Source organism: Sander lucioperca, chromosome 22 (assembly GCF_008315115.2).
Source record: "Sander lucioperca isolate FBNREF2018 chromosome 22, SLUC_FBN_1.2, whole genome shotgun sequence".
NCBI classification, from domain to species: Eukaryota; Metazoa; Chordata; class Actinopteri; order Perciformes; family Percidae; genus Sander; species Sander lucioperca.
This window is the reverse complement of record NC_050194.1, coordinates 5,543,413-5,563,058: the sequence shown is the minus strand read 5'-3', so window position 1 is coordinate 5,563,058 and position 19,646 is coordinate 5,543,413. Positions and strand designations below refer to the sequence as shown.

The 19,646-nt window shown below is 42.5% G+C and overlaps 1 protein-coding gene across 6 annotated transcripts in view; it reads left to right on the top strand.

Moving 5' to 3' along the window:
- Positions 1-13,382, top strand: part of a1cf (apobec1 complementation factor) — a 34,629-nt gene extending 21,247 nt beyond the window's left edge. For 2 of the 6 annotated variants that reach the window (XM_031317983.2, XM_031317982.2), the window contains exons 9-13: positions 2,581-2,725; positions 7,918-8,129; positions 9,806-9,942; positions 11,153-11,307; positions 13,030-13,382. In XM_031317983.2, coding sequence (XP_031173843.1) covers positions 2,581-2,725; positions 7,918-8,129; positions 9,806-9,942; positions 11,153-11,307; positions 13,030-13,184 — 804 coding nt within the window. In that variant the 3' untranslated portion in view covers positions 13,185-13,382. Of the gene's footprint in view, positions 1-2,580; positions 2,726-7,893; positions 8,130-9,805; positions 9,943-11,152; positions 11,318-13,029 lie in introns of all 6 variants that reach the window. The other 4 variants (XM_031317981.2, XM_031317980.2, XM_031317985.2 and 1 more) reach the window with 2 other exon arrangements.
- Positions 13,383-19,646: the final 6,264 nt, after the last annotated feature.

Genomic DNA, 19,646 nt, shown 5'->3' with positions numbered 1-19,646 from the left:
TATGTGTCCTACCTGTCTGTATGTGTCCTACCTGTCTATATGTGTCCTACCTGTCTGTATGTGTCCTACCTGTCTGTATGTGTCCTACCGTTCTGTATGTGTCCTACCTGTCTGTATGTGTCCTACCTGTCTGTATGTGTCCTACCTGTCTGTATGTGTCCTACCTGTCTATATGTGTCCTACCGTTCTGTATGTGTCCTACCTGTCTGTATGCGTCCTACCTGTCTGTATGCGTCCTACCTGTCTGTATGCGTCCTACCTGTCTATATGCGTCCTACCTGTCTATATGCGTCCTACCTGTCTGTATGCGTCCTACCTGTCTATATGCGTCCTACCTGTCTGTATGCGTCCTACCTGTCTGTATGCGTCCTACCTGTCTGTATGCGTCCTACCTGTCTGTATGCGTTAAGGCTCTGGTCAACAGGATTTAGTCATCCTGAAATTTTTAGATCCCAGTGATCCAATCCAATGTTCCTTTAAAAAGCTGTCATAAAGTAAGATGGATCAGGAGATCCTGGATAGGAAAACATGGGATTTCCAAATCCAGATCAATTCGATCCAGATTGATTGATATTAATTTTTTGAAAAACTGGGCCTAGAGTAGGGAGGATTCTTCCTCTGGGGAACATTAATGTCTCATCCATCAAGTATATATTTCACTGGGTGATTCTAAACTTCAGCCTGACTCATGTCCAAACCCAAACGAAATCTGCAAAATTGTTGTTTTTTTTTTAAAGTTTTCAGCAATAATCCACAGAGAAAACCAAATAGAGAAGACCAAATATTCGCGAAGTAATGAGTTGCAGACAACTACTTGCAACGCGTTGGTCTGCAGCGTTCTGAAACCTGCCAGTTTACACCAATGAGACGCTACGAGACGCCTCTTTGTACTTCCGTTCTAACTTCCAACTTCCAGGCTTTTTGTAGCTGAATATCTCATTTGTTGCGTCGAAATAAGAATGTGGATGACGTTAGTGATAGTGAGCTGCTTGCTAAAGTTACATTTCTAGTGATGAATTGGCAAAAACACGTTTTATTTCCCTGATGCATGGCTTCGTCTGAGGCACTCCCTCTCTTCAGTAACTCTCTAGATCGCTCCACCGTACGGGCTTTCGGGTGCTTGTTGAGCCTCCGTTTGTAACAACAATTAAATGGATAATGGATCATTTTATTGTAGTCGACTTTACAAGATGACTTCTCTATTGGCTGTTGAAACAGGAGACGTCTCTTACGTTTTAAAACCAGCCTCTGGAGACTCCACCAACTCGACCCCAAACTCGCCTTCCAGGCAGCGCGGCAATGGTTATGTTTAGGGTTAAGGTTAGGGTTAACTGCCTGGAAGGCGACGTTGGAGGCAAAAAACACCATCGAGCCAGGAGACGTCTCTTACGTTCTAAAACCAGCCTCTGGAGTCTCCACCAGCTGACTTCTCTATTGGCTGTTGAAACGGGAGACGTCTCTTACGTTCTAAAACCAGCCTCTGGAGACTTGACCAGCTGACTTCTCTATTGGCTGTTGAAACAGGAGATGTCTCTCACGTTCTAAAACCAGCCTCTGGAGACTCCACCAGCTGACTTCTCTATTGGCTGTTGAAACGGGAGATGTCTCTTACGTTCTAAAACCAGCCTCTGGAGACTCGACCAGCTGACTTCTCTATTGGCTGTTGAAACAGGAGACATCTCTCACGTTCTAAAACCAGCCTCTGGAGACTCCACCAGCTGACTCCTCTATTGGCTGTTGAAACGGGAGATGTCTCTTACGTTCTAAAACCAGCCTCTGGAGACTCGACTAGCTGACTTCTCTATTGGCTGTTGAAACAGGAGACGTCTCTTACGTTTTAAAACCAGCCTCTGGAGACTCCACCAGCTGACTACTCTATTGGCTGTTGGAACAGGAAACGGGTGTTTGGTGTTTTTTGCCCCTAAAGTCGCCTTCCAGGCAGCGCGGCAATGGTTATGTTTAGGGTTAAGGTTAGGGTTAGCTGCCTGGAAGGCGACGTTGGAGGCAAAAAACACCATCGAGCCAGGAGACGTCTCTTACGTTCTAAAACCAGCCTCTGGAGACTCCACTAGCTGACTTCTCTATTGGCTGTTGAAACAGGAGACGTCTCTTACATTCTAAAACCAGCCTCTGGAGACTCGACCAGCTGACTTCTCTATTGGCTGTTGAAACAGGAGATGTCTCTCACGTTCTAAAACCAGCCTCTGGAGACTCGACCAGCTGACTTCTCTATTGGCTGTTGAAACGGGAGATGTCTCTTACGTTCTAAAACCAGCCTCTGGAGACTCGACCAGCTGACTTCTCTATTGGCTGTTGAAACAGGAGACGTCTCTTACGTTCTAAAACCAGCCTCTGGAGACTCAACCAGCTGAGTCACAACGACACCATCAGCTGGTTTGAGTAGAGCTGAGACAGGCCGGTTCTGTGAAATTCTAAAATGGTTTTGGTCGTTGTGAATCTTTGGTCTGAACTGGGCTTAAAATCTACAAAAATGTCTGCAGAATTCTGCGTCTGCAGATTCCATGTGGAAATTATTTATATCAAAGGCTATAACAGCTTTCTCACCCTTTCCTCCTCCAGGTGTACGACCCCTCAGCGGCGTATCTCGGTCCACCCGTGTTTTACGCCCCCCAGGCCTACGCTGCCATACCAGGTCAGTTCCGATTCCCGACGGCCAAAGCTCACATTGGAGGTCGAGGTCTGATCAGGACGCCATCGGTCAGAGGTGAGGACGGATGCACTTTGCTTACCTCCTAAATCTGAAACAGAAGAAACTAGGGCTGAACGATTTGGGAGAGAAAATCAAATTGGGATTTTCATGCCAGATATTGCGATTAGGATTCGTTTTGCGATTTTATTTTCTAAAAAGTTTAGTTTAAGTTCAATATTCACTATGTAACAGACAGCAGCTCAGTGATGTAGATACATCTCAGTTCCAAATATCGGCTATCAGTTTCATTAACTACTAATCGGTATCCGACCGGTCTTTAATCCGATCAGATCCCTAATCTACATATTGCAGCTTCTCATGTCATATTAAAGTAATAACAAATAAATGAAAAATCCACTGAAAATAATACATTTCTATAAACAATCTGAATCATTATTCCAGCATTTATCTCATGAAAAAACAGTAAATATAATAATGAAAAGAGGAATAAAACAGGATAAACCAAATGTTACACCAAACATCCAACAAGATATTTCACATCACCTTTTTGTCGCCTTTTTTTCGCTATTTCGTTGCCTTTTTGTCGCTATTTCGTTGCCTTTTTGTCGCTATTTCGTTGCCTTTTTGTCACCTTTTTGTCGCCAGTGTTGGGCAAGTTACTTCCAAAATGTAATACATTATAGCTTACTAGTTACTGTCATTTGAGAGTAATTAGTTATATTACAATATTACTGTCTCTGAATTGTAATGCTTTACACTACTTTTGTGTTACTTTTGAGTTACTTTCACCAAAATAACAGCGTACCGTCTCTGGTTCTGGCTCTGACCACGAGGAACATCAATGGGACAGCTTGCTTCAACGCAGCGTAATAACTCCTGAAAATAATATCCATCTCAAAAATCTGTCTCTGCAGTCATCTCAACCTCCGAATACAGCAACAGGAAATAATACTCACGGCTTTTGTTTTTCCTGTGAAGAAATGTGTCACGGTGTGGGTGAATTCTTAAAAAAACCAATGCACCACTAAATGTTGCGTTAAAATGCGTTGTAACTCGCGTTACTGAGACTGTAACGAGTATAATATTACCGAAATTTAATTACTAATGCGTTATATTACTGCGTTACAGCAAAAAGGAATACATTGCTGTTATTGCGTTACTCCCATCACTGCTAATCGCCATCTTGAAACCTGGATTTTGATTTGAAAATGATGAATCGTTCAGCCCTAGAAGAAACTGAATCTGCTCTGGCATGTTAGAGATCATGTTACAACGGGAGCTCACATTTACAAACGGAAATTAATGAATGCTTCAAGGTTTCAGAAAAGCACCCAGAATAATAAGTTTGAAATCAATAAAGGGGGTCCAACCGTCAGCTCTGTGAGCCAATGAGAAAAGGTCCTCAGTTGGACTAGTTGGGCAACATTATACATAGCCTCTATGAATAGAGGCTATGTATATAGTCCCACTGACACACACATGCACGCACACACACACACACACACACACACACACACACGCACACACAGACACACACACACACACACACACACACACGCACACTGGCGCACACACACACTGATGCACGCGCGCACACACACAAGCACACGCCTGAACGCACACACACACACACACACACACACACTCGCACACAGGCGCACACACACACACTGGCACACACACTGATGCACGCGTGCACACACACAAACACACGCCTGAACGCACACACACACACACACACACACACACACGCACACACAGACACACACACACGCACACTGGCGCACACACACACACACACACGCACACACTGATGCACGCGCGCACACACACACAAACACACACACATGCACACTGGCGCACACACACACTGGCACACACACACACGCACACACTGATGCACGTGCGCACACACACACAAGCACACTGGCGCACACACACACTAGCACACACACACACGCACACACTGATGCACGCGCGCACACACACACAAACACACGCCTGAACGCACACACACACACACACACACACACACACACACACACACACACACTCGCACACACAGACACACACACGCACACTGGCGCTCACACACACACTGGCACACACACTGATGCACGCGCGCACACACACAAACACACGCCTGAACGCACACACACACACACACACACACACACACACACACACGCGCACACACAGACACACACACACGCACACTGGCGCACACACACACACACTGGCACACACTGATGCACGCGCACACACACAAACACACGCCTGAACGCACACACACACGCACACTGGCGCGCACACACACACACTGGCACACACACACACAAACACACGCCTGAACGCACACACACACACACGCGCACACACACGCGCACACACAGACACACACACACACACTGATGCACGCGCGCACACACAAACACACGCCTGAACGCACACACACACACACGCACACTGGCGCACACACACAGTGGCCCACACACTGATGCACGCGCGCACACACACAAACACACACACCTGAACGCACACACACACACGCACACACGCACAGACACACACACACACACAGTGCGGTTTCTGTAAGTAAAACAAAATGTCAGCATCTTTGGGTGCTTTTTCTTTGCTCTAATATAAAAATAATTCTAGGTCTGAGATTATAAATGGTATTGCTAGCGAAGGGATCTTCTTAGAGATTTACGACTCATTTCTAATGAAATTAAAAAGGTCTTTTGATTTGATGCAAAAACTAAATCTAATCTTTTGTGTGAGTCTGAGCTCCCGTTGCAGCTGTTTATCATTAAACATGATTGAGTTTAGGATTCTAAGGAAAACGGAAAGCTGTCAGTTGAAAACTCAAAATCTCCAAAACGTTAAATGATATTCAATTTCCAGATAAAAAGCAACAGTTGGTGTTCGAGGGTTTTCACAGGACAGCGTGGACGTTTCTACACAACCCAGTCTCACGGCAGTTTGTGTAAATGTCACGTTATTTTTAATCTATTGATACGTGTTCACAGGGACGTTTTTCTCGTTTTTTACGTGGTGGCAAGCACGAAATACCCTACGGGGAAAGGACTCCTCACACGCCAGGACGCGCCACAATAACGGGACGAAAGTCCTGTTGTTTGACCCATCCACCCCCCCGACCAACCTCCCTACCATTTTCATGCTGTGACCATGAAATATGCTTCCCATTGAAATACATTACTTCACATTTTCATGCTGGCCACCACGTAAAAAACGAGAAAAACGTCCCCGTGAACACGTATCAATAGATTAAAATAACGTGACACACGAACTGCTGTGAGACCGGGCTGTTCTACATGATCAAATAGATTTCTGTTGGTGAATTGATCGTTCTGCTTCTGTCTGAAAGCAAAAACCCACTCTCTCCAGTTACATGAATTTAACCCTTGTCTTGCCTTCCCCGTCGACCATGATGCAACTTTTAGTTTTTCTGGGTCAAAATGTCAAAACAATTCCAACATTTTTGTCAACTTTTTTCGACACTTTTGTCACTTTTTTCAAACTTTCTGTCAATATTTTTGCTGCGCTTTTTTGACGTTTTTTTTTTTAAGCTTTTCCCATGTTTTTGTCACTTTTTTGGGTGTTTTTTTGACATTCCTTTCCTGCATTTTTCAACGTTTTATTATCAATTTTTCTTTACATGCTATAAAATTGAATAAAAAACCCAAATTCAATGGAAGTAGTGAACTGATCGTGTATTTAACTTCGAAGAGCGTCGTAGGGAACCATCCATGTTATTTTTGTTTTAAAATTTGGTTGAAAGAAAACCCAAATTTCTGATGTAGAAACTTTTTGAAAATGGGTCAGATTTGACCCGAGGACAACAGGAGAGTTAAAAGTCCAACTGAACTGTATCGAATCAAGATCACCCAAATATAAAGAATGTTTTCTCAAAATGATTTGTATTCCTGAATATTGTTAATGATTAAATATGGTGCACAGAATCAAAAGTGAAACTTTATTGTTGATGAAAATATTGAATCAGAATAAGAATGTTACAAAAAAAACTTTAAGGGCGTTTTCACACCGACAGCCTTTAGTTCGGTTGAATCGAACTAGAGTTTGTTTGCCCCGCTGGTGCGGTTGGTTTGGGCAGGTGAGAACACGGCAATCAAACTCTGGTGCGCACCAAAAGCGGACCAAACAAGCGTACCGAGACCTGCTTGAGTTGTGATCTCGGTGCACTTTCAATTCTACTCTGGAGCAGTTCGTTTGTGGTGAAAACGTGATCCGTACTCGAACCGCACCAACTATATGTACTCCTCCAGTCTGAGCTGATGTCTCCTGTAGTCAGGTGTGTTCAGCAGTCTGAGCTGATGTCTCCTGTAGTCAGGTGTGTTCAGCAGTCTGAGATAATGTCTCCTGTAGTCAGGTGTGTCCTCCAGTCTGAGCTGATGTCTCCTGTAGTCAGGTGTGTTCAGCAGTCTGAGCTGATGTCTCCTGTAGTCGGGTGTGTTCACCAGTCTGAGCTGATGTCTCCTGTAGTCAGGTGTGTTCAGCAATCTGCGATGCAGAAGAGCAGCAAACTGTAGAAGCTTGCAGTGTTTCTATCACAGAAACAGACTGCGGTCAAGCTTCCCGTCCGTCACTCGTATCTCCGTGGTCAAACCAGCTGCTGCTAAAATTGGAGACAGACGCCGTCAGAGCAGAGCGAAGTCTCGGTGACCAGAGCAGACGTAGTAACGTCTTTTGCGGAACAATGTCTGATCATTTTAATGAAATGAGCTGGTTTGACCACTAGACCAGAACACAGGACCTTCTTCCTGTATTTACTTTCTTGCTTCCGCCAACATATCCAACCAATAAGAGGATTGAATGTTCTTGCCTGATTTGTAATGGTGCATTTTGGTACGCTTGGATTTTTCCAGGTGTGAAACCAAACCAAACCAAACCGACCAAGGGCAAATCGCTCCAAGTTTACTAACTCACCAATTGATTCGGACCAAAGCAAACGAACTACAGGTGTGAAAACGCCCTAAATTTATAAACTGGAAAATTAATCATCAGCAGAAACAAATCCTCAGAGAATTTGAAGAAGAACCCGGCAGATAGATGTCAGGTGGAGTTCAGTTACCTTTGTACCTGTTCACTCTGATTGAATAATTGTCTGACTGTGTGATTCTTCTTCCCGGTTGATTTCCCGGTGATTTGATTGATTTCACTGCCTTTTCGATCTCCTGTAGAAATTTACATGACTGTACCTGTAGGGGCTGCCGGGGTGCGGGGGCTGGGCGGGCGGGGATACCTGGCCTACGCTTCCGGGGTCGGAGCCGTGGGTGGAGCCGGCGCCTCCTATGGCCTGAAGGCCGACAAGCAGGCAGAGGAGAAGCTGTATGACCTGCTGCCAGGCATGGAGCTAACCCCGATGAACCCTGGCGCCATGAGCCTGAAGGCCGCCGCCATCAAACCTGCACCACAGGTAACTGAAAACACCCGAGAACCAGAACACCTTTGAAGGATTATACCGGCTGATTATAACTTTGGTCTCACTTTTACAGTTTTGTCCCCTATTCTCTCTCACATTCTCTGACTGTACGGTTGTGCGAAATCTGGGCGTCATTTTTGACAAATCAATGTCTTTTAACAGTCATGTAAAATCTGTGGTTCGTTCCTGTTTTTTTCCATCTCAGGAACATTGCTAAGATTAGATCTGTGGTTTCTAAAAAAGAGATGGAGATGCTTGTTCATGCTTTTATTTCTTCACGTTTGGATTACTGCAATGTACTGTACACTTGCTTAAACAAGTCATCCATGGACAAATTGCAAGTTGTACAGAATGCAGCAGCAAGACTTTTATCTAAGACCAGCAGGAGATCGCACATTACTCCTGTGCTTAAGGCGCTTCATTGGATACCAGTTGGTTTTAGAGTGCATTTTAAAATTTTAATTATTACCTACAGAGCCTTGCATGGTCAAGCTCCCTCTTACATCCAGGATCTACTGCACGCACACACTTCTGGACGCTCTCTGAGGTCTTCAAGCCAAGACCCTTTAACTGTTCCCAGAACTCGTTTTAAAACAAGAGGTGATCGTGCCTTTTCTGTGGTGGCTCCAAGTCTCTGGAGCTCTCTCCCTTTAGCCTTGAGAGCCTTGGATTCTGTGGAAACTTTTAGAAAACACCTAAAGACACATCTTTTTAGACAAGCATTTAATTAGCCATATGGTTTTGTATTGTATTTTATGTGTTGTTCTGTTTTTGTTTTTACTGTAAAGCACTTTGTGTCCCCTTTTGTCTGCGAAAAGGTGCTATATAAATGAAGTTTACTTACTTACTTACTATTCCAATCCATAATAACATTGTACTCGCCAAAGTCGATTTAGGTTTAGGTTTAGATATGAGGACGTATTTCCTGCCACCACTAGGGAGCGCTAACTTATGAAACACTCCTGTGGGTCGTATTGGGGTGGGGGGGGGGGGGGCAAACAATCAACATTGTCGTATGGTTTGGTTTCGTATTTGTTGGCTCTATTAGCTTGTTGTGGAGTTCTTCTGCCCCCTAGTGACCAAAAACAACATTTCATATTAAAATAATTTTCTGCAGAAGTCATTGACAAACTGATAATGGCTGATTACAACTTTGGTCTCACTTTTACAGTTTTGTCCCCTATTCCAATCCATAATAACACTATACTCACCAAACTACTCACTGAGATCTTGGAAGCAGGAAATCTCCCTGCGGCCCAGAAAGGATTTTCCCCAAAGGCCACAATTGTAAAAGACACTGTTCTGCAGGATGCTCTTAACATTAGCTAGAGGTAAAATGTTGTCTGCAGGTCACAGAATCTGGTGTAACAGTGGCAGCAGGCTTAGGCCGAGCACTCGTCCTTCTCAAGTTATCAATGACACAAGTTATTTCTTTAACACAACTTTGATTATTTGAGAGAGGACTTGTCGTTCCTTGTCATGAGTACTTATCAGCAGATACTACATTTTGCGGTTGTTTCGTTGACTTTGATGAAGATTTGATATGGGATTTGTTGGCTGCAGAGCTTAACCAATCCAGGTATTTTGAATTTACCCCTGAAACACCCGAAACCAAACGGACTGAAATGATGAACATCATGAATGTGTTTCTCCGTCTGTCTGTCTGTCAGGTTCTGGAGGAGTTGTGTCAGAAGAATAACTGGGGTCAGCCTGTCTATCAGCTCCACTCTGCCATCGGTCCGGACCAGAGACAACTCTTTCTCTACAAGATCACAATCCCAGCTCTGGCTACACAGTACCCCAACGTGTAAGGGCCTTGACACACCAACCCTACAGCCAAACTTCGGTAGAAAGGGCAGTCGAACTGACTGCCTCCCCGAGTTGGTCCAAAAAGTGCCTCAGAACACACCTAAGCGACGCCGACTTGAGCGTACGTTGTGTGCGAGATGTAATACGTCTCTGTAACAGCAGGCGGCGCTAATCTGTATTGTCAGCCAAAAAATAAAAACTGGCAGCTGATTGGACGAACGCGTCACGTGGGTCTGGCTTCTCCAGAATTTCAAAACCAGACCATCATTGCGCCTCACATATTTTACAAAAATAGTTCACCGAAACATGTTTCTGAAAACATTTTAAGCGAGAAATAGGCCGTGCAGTTGCTGAATCTGTCTTCATTTCAGATCGACAAAGGTCAGTTTAACAGATTTTCGTCAGATTTTGAGAGACTTTAGTCACGCTCATCCCGCTCGTCATTTCCGGGTTAGCACTCCACCAATCAGATTGCCCCCCCTCTGACCCAGCAGGTCACGTCGGCCAAAATGAAGGCCGATGGCTCCTCTGACTGATGACGGCACGAAACACACCGAACAGACTCGAGTCACCGACCTCGCCAGACTGTCCGACGGCCGATAATCGGGTTGGTGTGTCAGGGCCTTAAGAATACTAGTACTTCTGCTCTAAACTGCTACTACTCGAATACTTCAGAAGTATCTACGGCTGCTAAACTAATACAACTACCACTTCTGTCTACCAATACTATGCTACTACAACTACTCCTACTACAAGTTCTAGTCCTACTAGCCCCTCTTCTCATTTCTTAATCTGTCCATTCTTGATTCCTTTCCTTGTGTCCTCTCCTCGTGTCTTAAACCCTGTTCCCGGCTCACGGTCACCTCGGCTAAATTAAACTGTAAAGACCGCTAAACTTAACTCTCATGTGACCGGCCAGCGGTCTCCGTAATCTTCTTAAGCTATCATACGAATTGTATAATCATACGTTTTTGTAAGAAATCATACAGTATAAACCCATTCATGAGAATCCGTTGAGTTAGTTTCACCACTCACTGAGCACTTTGTTTTACAGATATTAAGTGTTTTTTTTATCAGTTAATGCAGAAGAGTTGAACAAAGTTAAGTTCAAGCAGCAGTTTATGGGGACACTTACATCCCACGATACATTTATATGAACTTCACACAAAAGGTGGTCATATTATTCAACTACTTTTCTCTCTCTCCAGCCATCCCTTCACGCCTGCTAAGCTGTGTGCCGCTGTAGAAGAAGCTAAAGTCCATGCAGCAGAGCACACGCTGCAGACGCTTGGCCTGCAGACAGATGGCAACGCTGACAACGGCTGTGCCAGTGCTGGCGCTGTGGCCTCGGTAGCCTTCCCAGGTATGTGAAGGTCCGTACCCAAAGCCAATTAACTCTTCACCTAACAAACCACTAACAGACTCAGCTGATGCTCACACTGCATGCAGAAGGGAGACTGTCCTTCCCTTAAAACGCCAACCTGATCTCACAGAATTCCATGAAATGAACACGGCTCCTTAACTCAAAATCTGTGGCAGTTTCACGAATCGCAAAACATTCTGTGATGGGTCCATGGAAGAATTCCGTTAAATAAACACGGCCCCTTAAGTTAAGGAAAAGGTCCTGTGTTTGACCCATCCTCCCCCCAACCAACTTCCTTACACGGAATTGCGGCCTTACATAGTACTCTCTACCGTAGTCGCTCTTAATGCTACTATGTTATGCTACTAAATGTCATCTTCTCATTGACTTTATATTGGCATTGGCATTGTTTTCCGTGGTGGCCACACAGATTTTTCACACATTCCATGCCACCACCACGTAATGGGCTGTTAACAATTCGTGATCATTTCACGGAATTCTGTGCGACCAGGCTGAAAACGCTCAAATAAGTTGTTTCTTCCAACATCATTCTGCCCTTTATTTAGGTTTGTAGTGGCAGCGCCCTCTAGTGGCCGTAGTAGTTCTGATGGGAGCAAAGCAGGAAGTAAGGTGAGGAAGTATATGAGCGCCAAATGTCCTGGTAAGGAGGCAGGTTGGGGGGCGGGGGGGTTGGGTTAAACAAAGACAGGACTTTCAGGAAACAGAGTTTTTTTTACTTGACAGAACAAACGGAGCTACGTCACGTTCTGCGTAGTCTCACATGTCCAGACCTTCCTCCAAAACGCTGCGGAGGAAGGTCTGGCCAATCCACACAGCATGCCGTGGTGGGAGAAAAACCTGCTCTGGTTTATTGCCATTTCTTTAAACCAATCACAATCGTATTGGGTGGTGCTAAACTCCGGACGGAGCCACGGTGTTTCTGCTAAATAGTCTCAGGAAGGAACTTGTTTTGGTGGAACATGTGTACGTTCAAAAGTAGTTTTAGTCGTGCAACAGAAAACTCTGATTGGACAGATAGTCTAGCTAGCTGTCTGGATTTACCCTGCAGAGATCTGAGGAGCAGTTAACCATAGTCCTCACAAATCCACCAGAGTTTAGAACGCCACACCGGAGCAATTTGGGAAGTAGAACGTCTTTGATATAAACTACGTTCTGCGTCACGTGGTACCCTTCAGGAAGTGAAGTAACGTCTGATTTAAATCTCCATCTTTTCATTAACTTAACTCAGTAGTTTTGGTGGCTAAACCTAACCAAACTGGGACCGTTTCACCACGGTAACCACGTGTTTAAAACCGACACCGTTAACTTCTCTGGTTTAGATATGAGGACATATTTCCTGCCAACACTAGGGGGCGCTGACTTATGAAACGCTCCTGTGGGTCGTGTTAGAGGAGGGGGGGACAAACTTGACATCGTCGTATGGTTTGGTTTCGAACTTGTTGGATTCATTAGCTTGTTGTGGAGTTCTTCGGCCCCCTAGTGGCCAAACACAACATTTCATATGCAAATAATTTTCTGCAGAAGTCATTAAAATACAAATACAAAAACAAAGAATTCACACACAAAATCACTAATCATTGACTAACTAACTAACTAACTAACTACATAACTACTAACATATAAGTCCAAACATAACAGCTTACTGTGTGGTAAAGGAGTCATTGATGAAAGGCTGTGAGTTTTTGTCTCGTCTCTCTCCAGGTTACACTCTGGCAAGCCCGGTGGCGTCTGCGGTAGCCTCCCAGCTGAAGCAGGCTGTATCTCTGGGTCAGGACCTGACCGCCTACACCACCTACGAGGGATACCCTGCCTTCGCTGTGGCGACACGTCACAGTGACGGCTACGGCGTTTTCTAGAAGAGAGGTTTACAATGACGAAAAACGCTCTCAGCTAAAGATGCATTCACACCAAACTGCTCTCCTTTCACATTGCCATTTTTAAATCTGTTTGAAAAGTTTTCAGTTTCTGATCAGTATAAGAAAGTAAGAATGAATGAACTGGATCATTGGTGAACTCTTTCTCTTAATTCAGTTTCATCAGGACATAAAATGAGGTAGTATTTGATAGTAGTATATGATCCCACATTTCGAAGATTATTCTTAAAATTAGGCCCTATGTTAGGGTTAGGGTTACATTCCATCTGTAGTCCATTACTACTGGATAATAGGTTGTTTGTAATTGACTACCAAATTGGGAGAAAGGGGGATAAAATCTGATAGAAATTTATGAAAAAGGAAATGTGGGATCATAGGGCCTAATTTTGAAAATAATCTTAGAAATGTGGGAACATAGGGCTCTGGGAACATAGGCCCAGTTATTTCTACAAAAACAGAAGTGTGAATGCACCTTTATGCTGCAGTTTTTTTTACAGGAAGACAAATCCACGGCGGACTTTGGTCTCGTCACAGACACGTTTTAAAAACCGCTGCTGGAAAACATTTTGGACTCGTCGGTCGCCCTAAAACAAATTCCTTACCTATCACATTTTTTTTCTTCTTTCATATAATCTGTCTCTGAATTATGCGTACGTACATATCTGTGATTATTTAGTGATTTATTAAGTAGTTGGCAGACGGCCTGTGATTGGCTGTAGGATTGAATTCATGTTTTGATCAGTTAACTTTTTTTTAGCAGTTTTTAGTTTTTCCGTAGTAGTATGTTTACGATATCTTTTAAAACTGAATTGGCTCAATAGAATATGTTATTTCATATTGTAACCCTGTGTTGTTATCTTTAAGATAACTGGGATTTGTAGTTATTTTTAATGTCTTTCAATTGCAAAATGTAGTTTTGCACTCTTGTGTACTTTTGACCCTTTCAGTGGTTTTACCGAAGTCTGAAATTGTTTGAAGATACAACTGAAGTTTGGACAGAAAGGGATTTTTTAAATGCAAACCCTGTTTAAGTCACTATGGCATTCTGGGCTTTGTAGTTCTACAAACTGTGAATCTGTAGCTTTTAGTTTGCATACATCTGAACTTTGTGTCTTGAGCTTTGCTCCCTCATCACCGTCATTCAAGGTGCTGTAGGTAGGATTGTGAAGATCCAGGACTTAGCCAAAGAATTTGAACATCAACAACTTCTCAGTCCCTACCCCCTTTCCGCTAAAGCCCAAAACGGTCTCCTAAGCCCCTCCCCCCACAAGGGAGAATGAATGCGTGTGCATGAGCAGTGATTGACACACAGTTATACACCCCCCCCCCCCCCCCCCGGCCCTGATTGGTGCATCTGAACAGGGAGCTGTGGATTTTTGCAAATCGCACTCCAGGCTGTAGGTGGAGCCAGAGGAGATGGATTTATTTTAAATGACCTGCTTCATGTAGTTCTACTGGAACATAGGGTCAGTTTCAGCAAATATGACAGAAAGTTAGTTTTATAAGGCTTACCTACTGCACCTTTAAGTTTAGGGACCGATACTTTGAGTAAATGTTTTCAGATTTCCTGCCGTCATATTTGAGGTGCTTTACGATCACATAAAGCCCTTTTGTGAGCTTTTTTTAAACTTTATTACGACCTGTAGTACTGCTTTTCTGCAACAGTGATGGCATTTCATCAGCATATTATAAACAAACCTGAATGCAAACCTCAGAACAGGAACAGAAACAGATTTAGGTCTTTCGCTTTCGGTTGATGTTTCCTTTCCACGTTTCAGTATTTTCATGTTCACATCGCGCGTTATTTGTTCCACTTCTACCTAAAACATCAGCCAGCTGCGACTCTAAATCTCACCTTGTCTCCGTTTTTTAAATCTGTCGGCAAACAAGAACATCAAATCCCCAACCTTAAAGCTCCACTGTGTAAGAATTTCTCCCATCTAGTGGTGAAATTGTATATGACAACCAACTGAATATTACTTTCTACCCCACCTCACTTCGTCCGTGAGTGTTCCTTCCAGTGTAATAATAGTTCTACATTTTCATTATTTTGGTACCATTTCATTTCTAACATCAGCTATCAGGTTCCCAAACGAATGCAAGCTAATGTTAGTAAAGTATCAGCGTGATTCTCCATCTTCAACAGGCTTTCAAATCTGCCGGCAGAAATCTCCCCCTGGCATTCATCACGGAGCCACTAAGTGTAAAAGCGCGAAACCCGGAGTTATGTCCCGCTAATGTATTTTAAAGATGAAGGCACAATGAATTCTGAAGGGCAGATTCTACACGTTCAAGAAACTTTGATTAGTTGGTGGAAGTAATTACACATGAATGAGCACATATTTGTAAAAGAACAAAGAGGTTTTTGCTAAAAATCAACTCAAAACATTACACAATGGAGCTTTAAGTTTATAGCTTTTGGGGTTTTTTTGTTCAATGACGATATTTTAGTTTATTAGTCTTCAGTTTACAGTCTGCAAGAAAAAAAATGGGTGTTTGTTTTCTTTTGATTTGAAAGTAAAGTCAAAATGATGTTAAAACTTCTACTTAAAAAAAAACATCAGCCAGCTGCAATCCTAAAACTCACCTCCAAACCCCCAAGATTACGTTTATAGCTTTGGGGTTTTTTCCATCCTACGCTAAAGTTTTGAAATATCACTTTCAACATCTGCGCATGGCAAGAGATTGTAGTTAAAGGGGTAATAAATTATGGATTGGATTAGAACAAACGCAAACTTTTAGTGGAGATGGAGAGCCCAAAAACACCATCTTAACTTTACTTAACCCTTGTGTTGTCTTTGGGTCAAATTTGACTTCTTGTCTAAATGTCTATCTCAGAAATATTGGTTTCTTTTTAACTACCTAATTTGGATTACCCAAAAAATAACACAGATGATTCCATACAATGCGCTTCACAAGTACAACAAAAGATCGGACCTCTACTTTCATTGAATTTTGGGTGTTTTGTTACATTTTTTAGCATTTAAAAAATGCTAAAACATCTGATCAGCACGTTAACCCTTCTGTGATTATCCTTCCTTTAATATTAGTTTAAATAAATCATAATTTCTGATTTTTTAGCTCAAGAATAAGGTATAATTTTTATTGACCATGAATTCCGAAAATAAGTGTAAAACTAGTTATGAGTTGGTGTTAGTGGTGTGTATACAGTACATGGTAGTAAAAGGAGTGGTAAACGTCCAAAAAAGTGCCAAAAAACATTGAATAAAGCGCCAAATGTGTTAAAAAAAGAGACAAAAACATCAGTTGATTTTCATTTTTGACCAGGAGGACGATGCATGGTCCAACGGAAGACAACCCAAGGGTTAAATATAATGTTTTTCACTAACTAAATTTTTTCTCAGTTTGAGTTTAAAGGCAGCCAACTTAAGGTCCCACTTAAAAAAAAAGGAAAGAGCTTTAACATTCGTGTGTCTTCACAATCTGAGCCAATAAAAATACAAACTTAAAGTGTAACTCTCACCAAAATGCAACCTAGGGGCTTTTGGTGAATGTACCCGAGTCAAACTTTCGTTAGCATAAGCATAATTAGGACGAAATCGCCACTTTTAAGATTGACCGTATTCTTGTTTTCGGTCAAATGGCCTTTTGAATGGGAGAGCTAGGGGCACTACTGTGATCACATCAAAATCACTATTTTTAAAACACCAAGAAGGCTCGACACGAGACATGAGACTTTGCTCCAAGTATCACCAGGGGCTCTACACCTTAACGAAAGCTTTGTCAACATTGTTTGAGCCTTCTTAGTGTTTAAAAAATAGTAATTTTGATGTGATCATAGTTTCCGTCCTAATTATGCTTTTAAACGAAAGTTTGACTCAGGTACATTCACAAAAACACCCTAGGTTGCATTTTGGCGAGAGTTACGCTTAAAAGCATTAAAACGATCTTCTGTTTACAGACGGCAAGAAAAAAACTGCATTTTTAAAAAACTTTTTATCTGAAAGTAAAGTGAATAATTGGAAGTATGAGTTGGGATGTAGACTTTACTTTTTTTTTTAAATTAGGTCCTATGTTCTCACAGTTCTAAGATTTTTTTTCAAAATTAGGCCCTATGTTTCCTTGTCCATAAATCTGTATCAGATTTGATCCCCCTTTCTCCCAATTTGGTAGCCAATTACACCCAACCTATTATCCATCATACTAACTAACCCTAACCCCTAGTGATTGTGACAATCTCTGCTGCTGCTGATCGATATGAAGTTACTCATTCATAAATTTACTAAAAAGTGTATCCAAATTTTTTTATGGGAGGATAGGGTTTAACTTGAAGGGAAATGTAGGAACACAAGACCTAATTGAAAATTTCCTAGAAATGTGGGAACATAGGGCTGACCCCCTTCCTCCAGTGTTTCTGGAGAGAATAACGACACGCTGACATCCGAGCTGCGAACACGCCGAAGCAGAGACAGTATTAAAGTGCGTGAAGCACTTAGAACTTATTTTTATACCAGGAAAAAGAATAAATATCACTATTTGTATAGAGTTATTGTGCATTCTCTAATTGACCTGGAAACAAACGTGTGAAACTGAATCAATACTAATCTGAGATGAGCAGAGAGAATTGTGGGTATTCTGGAAGGGTTTCATATCATAACCGGAAACTGCTTTGATGAATTGTGATGTTTCATGATCCCGAATCTTCCCCAAATAAAACTAACAAATTTGAAGACGCAGCGTCTCCATTGTGTCTGCATTATTTTACTACATTCATTCTTTCTACTTTTGTTGTCTTAAAGGTCCAGTGTGTAACGTGTTTAGTTGTTCATTATCAAAATCTGTGTTGCCAGTTGCCACAAACTTTTCACAAAATTTGACATTTGCATTTGCATGAACTGGGGTAGATGCTCCATATACATGCTCCATCTTGAAATACATTAGCCGGTAAGGGACATACAGGACATACTGCTCTGCCTTTGGGTGTGTCTGTGTGTGTGTGTGTGTGTGTGTGTGTGTGTGTGTGTGTGTGTGTGTGTGTGTGTAAGGGACATACAGGACATACTGCTCCACCTTTCATGTTTTCTCTGTCACATGATAAACTCACAGCTGCTGCTAATGCTGCTAATGGGTATCGTAGCTTCACGGCCCCGGCAAGTTTGAAGAAGGAAACATGGAGGACCACACGTATTCAAAATCCAAATTTCAGGAACAGGAGTCTTCTTCTTCGCCCAGAAAAAGAAAAATTTTATTAAAAAGAGCAAGAGACCAGCTTTTTGAAGCATGAAGGCTACCGTAGCTGTAATACATACTTTGAACTGCGTGGCGCCAGAGAGTTGATGATATATGATCTCAACGCTAGATGGGAGAAATTCCCACACATTGGACCTTTAAAGTTGGTTAAACCATAAAAGACCTATAAGTAAAGAGTTAAGTGTGCAACCACAGCATAATACTTTATATAGATCCAATCCCAGTGTTTGTTCACAATAACTTCCGGGGTAGAAACCTTCTGCGTCCCGTAAGTACAATTTAACAGTGCTGAGCAAACGGGGACGAGGAACAGCTGGGTCTCATCTCATCTCCTTTATCTACAAATGCAAAAAATGGAAGACACGCACATTTCTTTTCTTTTTTTTTTAAGATTATTTTTTGGGCATTTTTAGGCCTTTGTTGACAGGACAGATGAATAAATGAAAAAGGAGAGAGAAGGGGAATGACATGCAGCAAAGTATCTGAAAAATATCTGTACTTACTGGTACACTTTTTTGTATGTTCTCATAAGAGTACAGTATTGTTTTTTACGAGGCCAGAACTATACCTTTTGCCTAATTTAAGGGTACAAAATGAAAGAGAAGGGAACACGATTGTCTTTCAAAAGGGAACCTCTCCTGTGACAAGCATTTTGGACCCTATTAGGTAAACAACGGTACTTCTGTTTTTGGGTTGTTATATTTACTTGCCTGACGTGGCATTTTACTTGTCCTGGGCCATCGGCATCCTTATTGTTGAGCCCTGAGGTGCCACCACAATCCAAGGAAATCTGCGAGGCGAGAAAGCACAAGGACTCTGGGGAAGAAGCTCAGTTAGTAACATGCATTAATGGAACATGAATGCTCACCACAGGTCTTATTTTCCTGAAACTGGGCACCAGCACAAGAAAACCAACTGATGTTTTTAAATCTTGTTACCGTCTGTGGTGGTTTAAACCTACATTGTGTAATGTTTTGAGTTGATTCTTAGCAAAAAACCCTTTGTTCTTTCACAAATACGTGCTCATTCATGTGTAATTACTTCCACCAACTAATCAAAGTATTCTCGTAAGCGTAGAATCTGACATTCAGAATCATTCAGAATACAGACGAGCGAGTCGCTCGAACGACGGCCACCATGTTCTCCAGCGCCTCCATCTTTAAAATACATTTATAATATAATTCGCCAAAGAGGGACATACCTCCGCCTTTCGCGCTTTTACACTGTGACGAA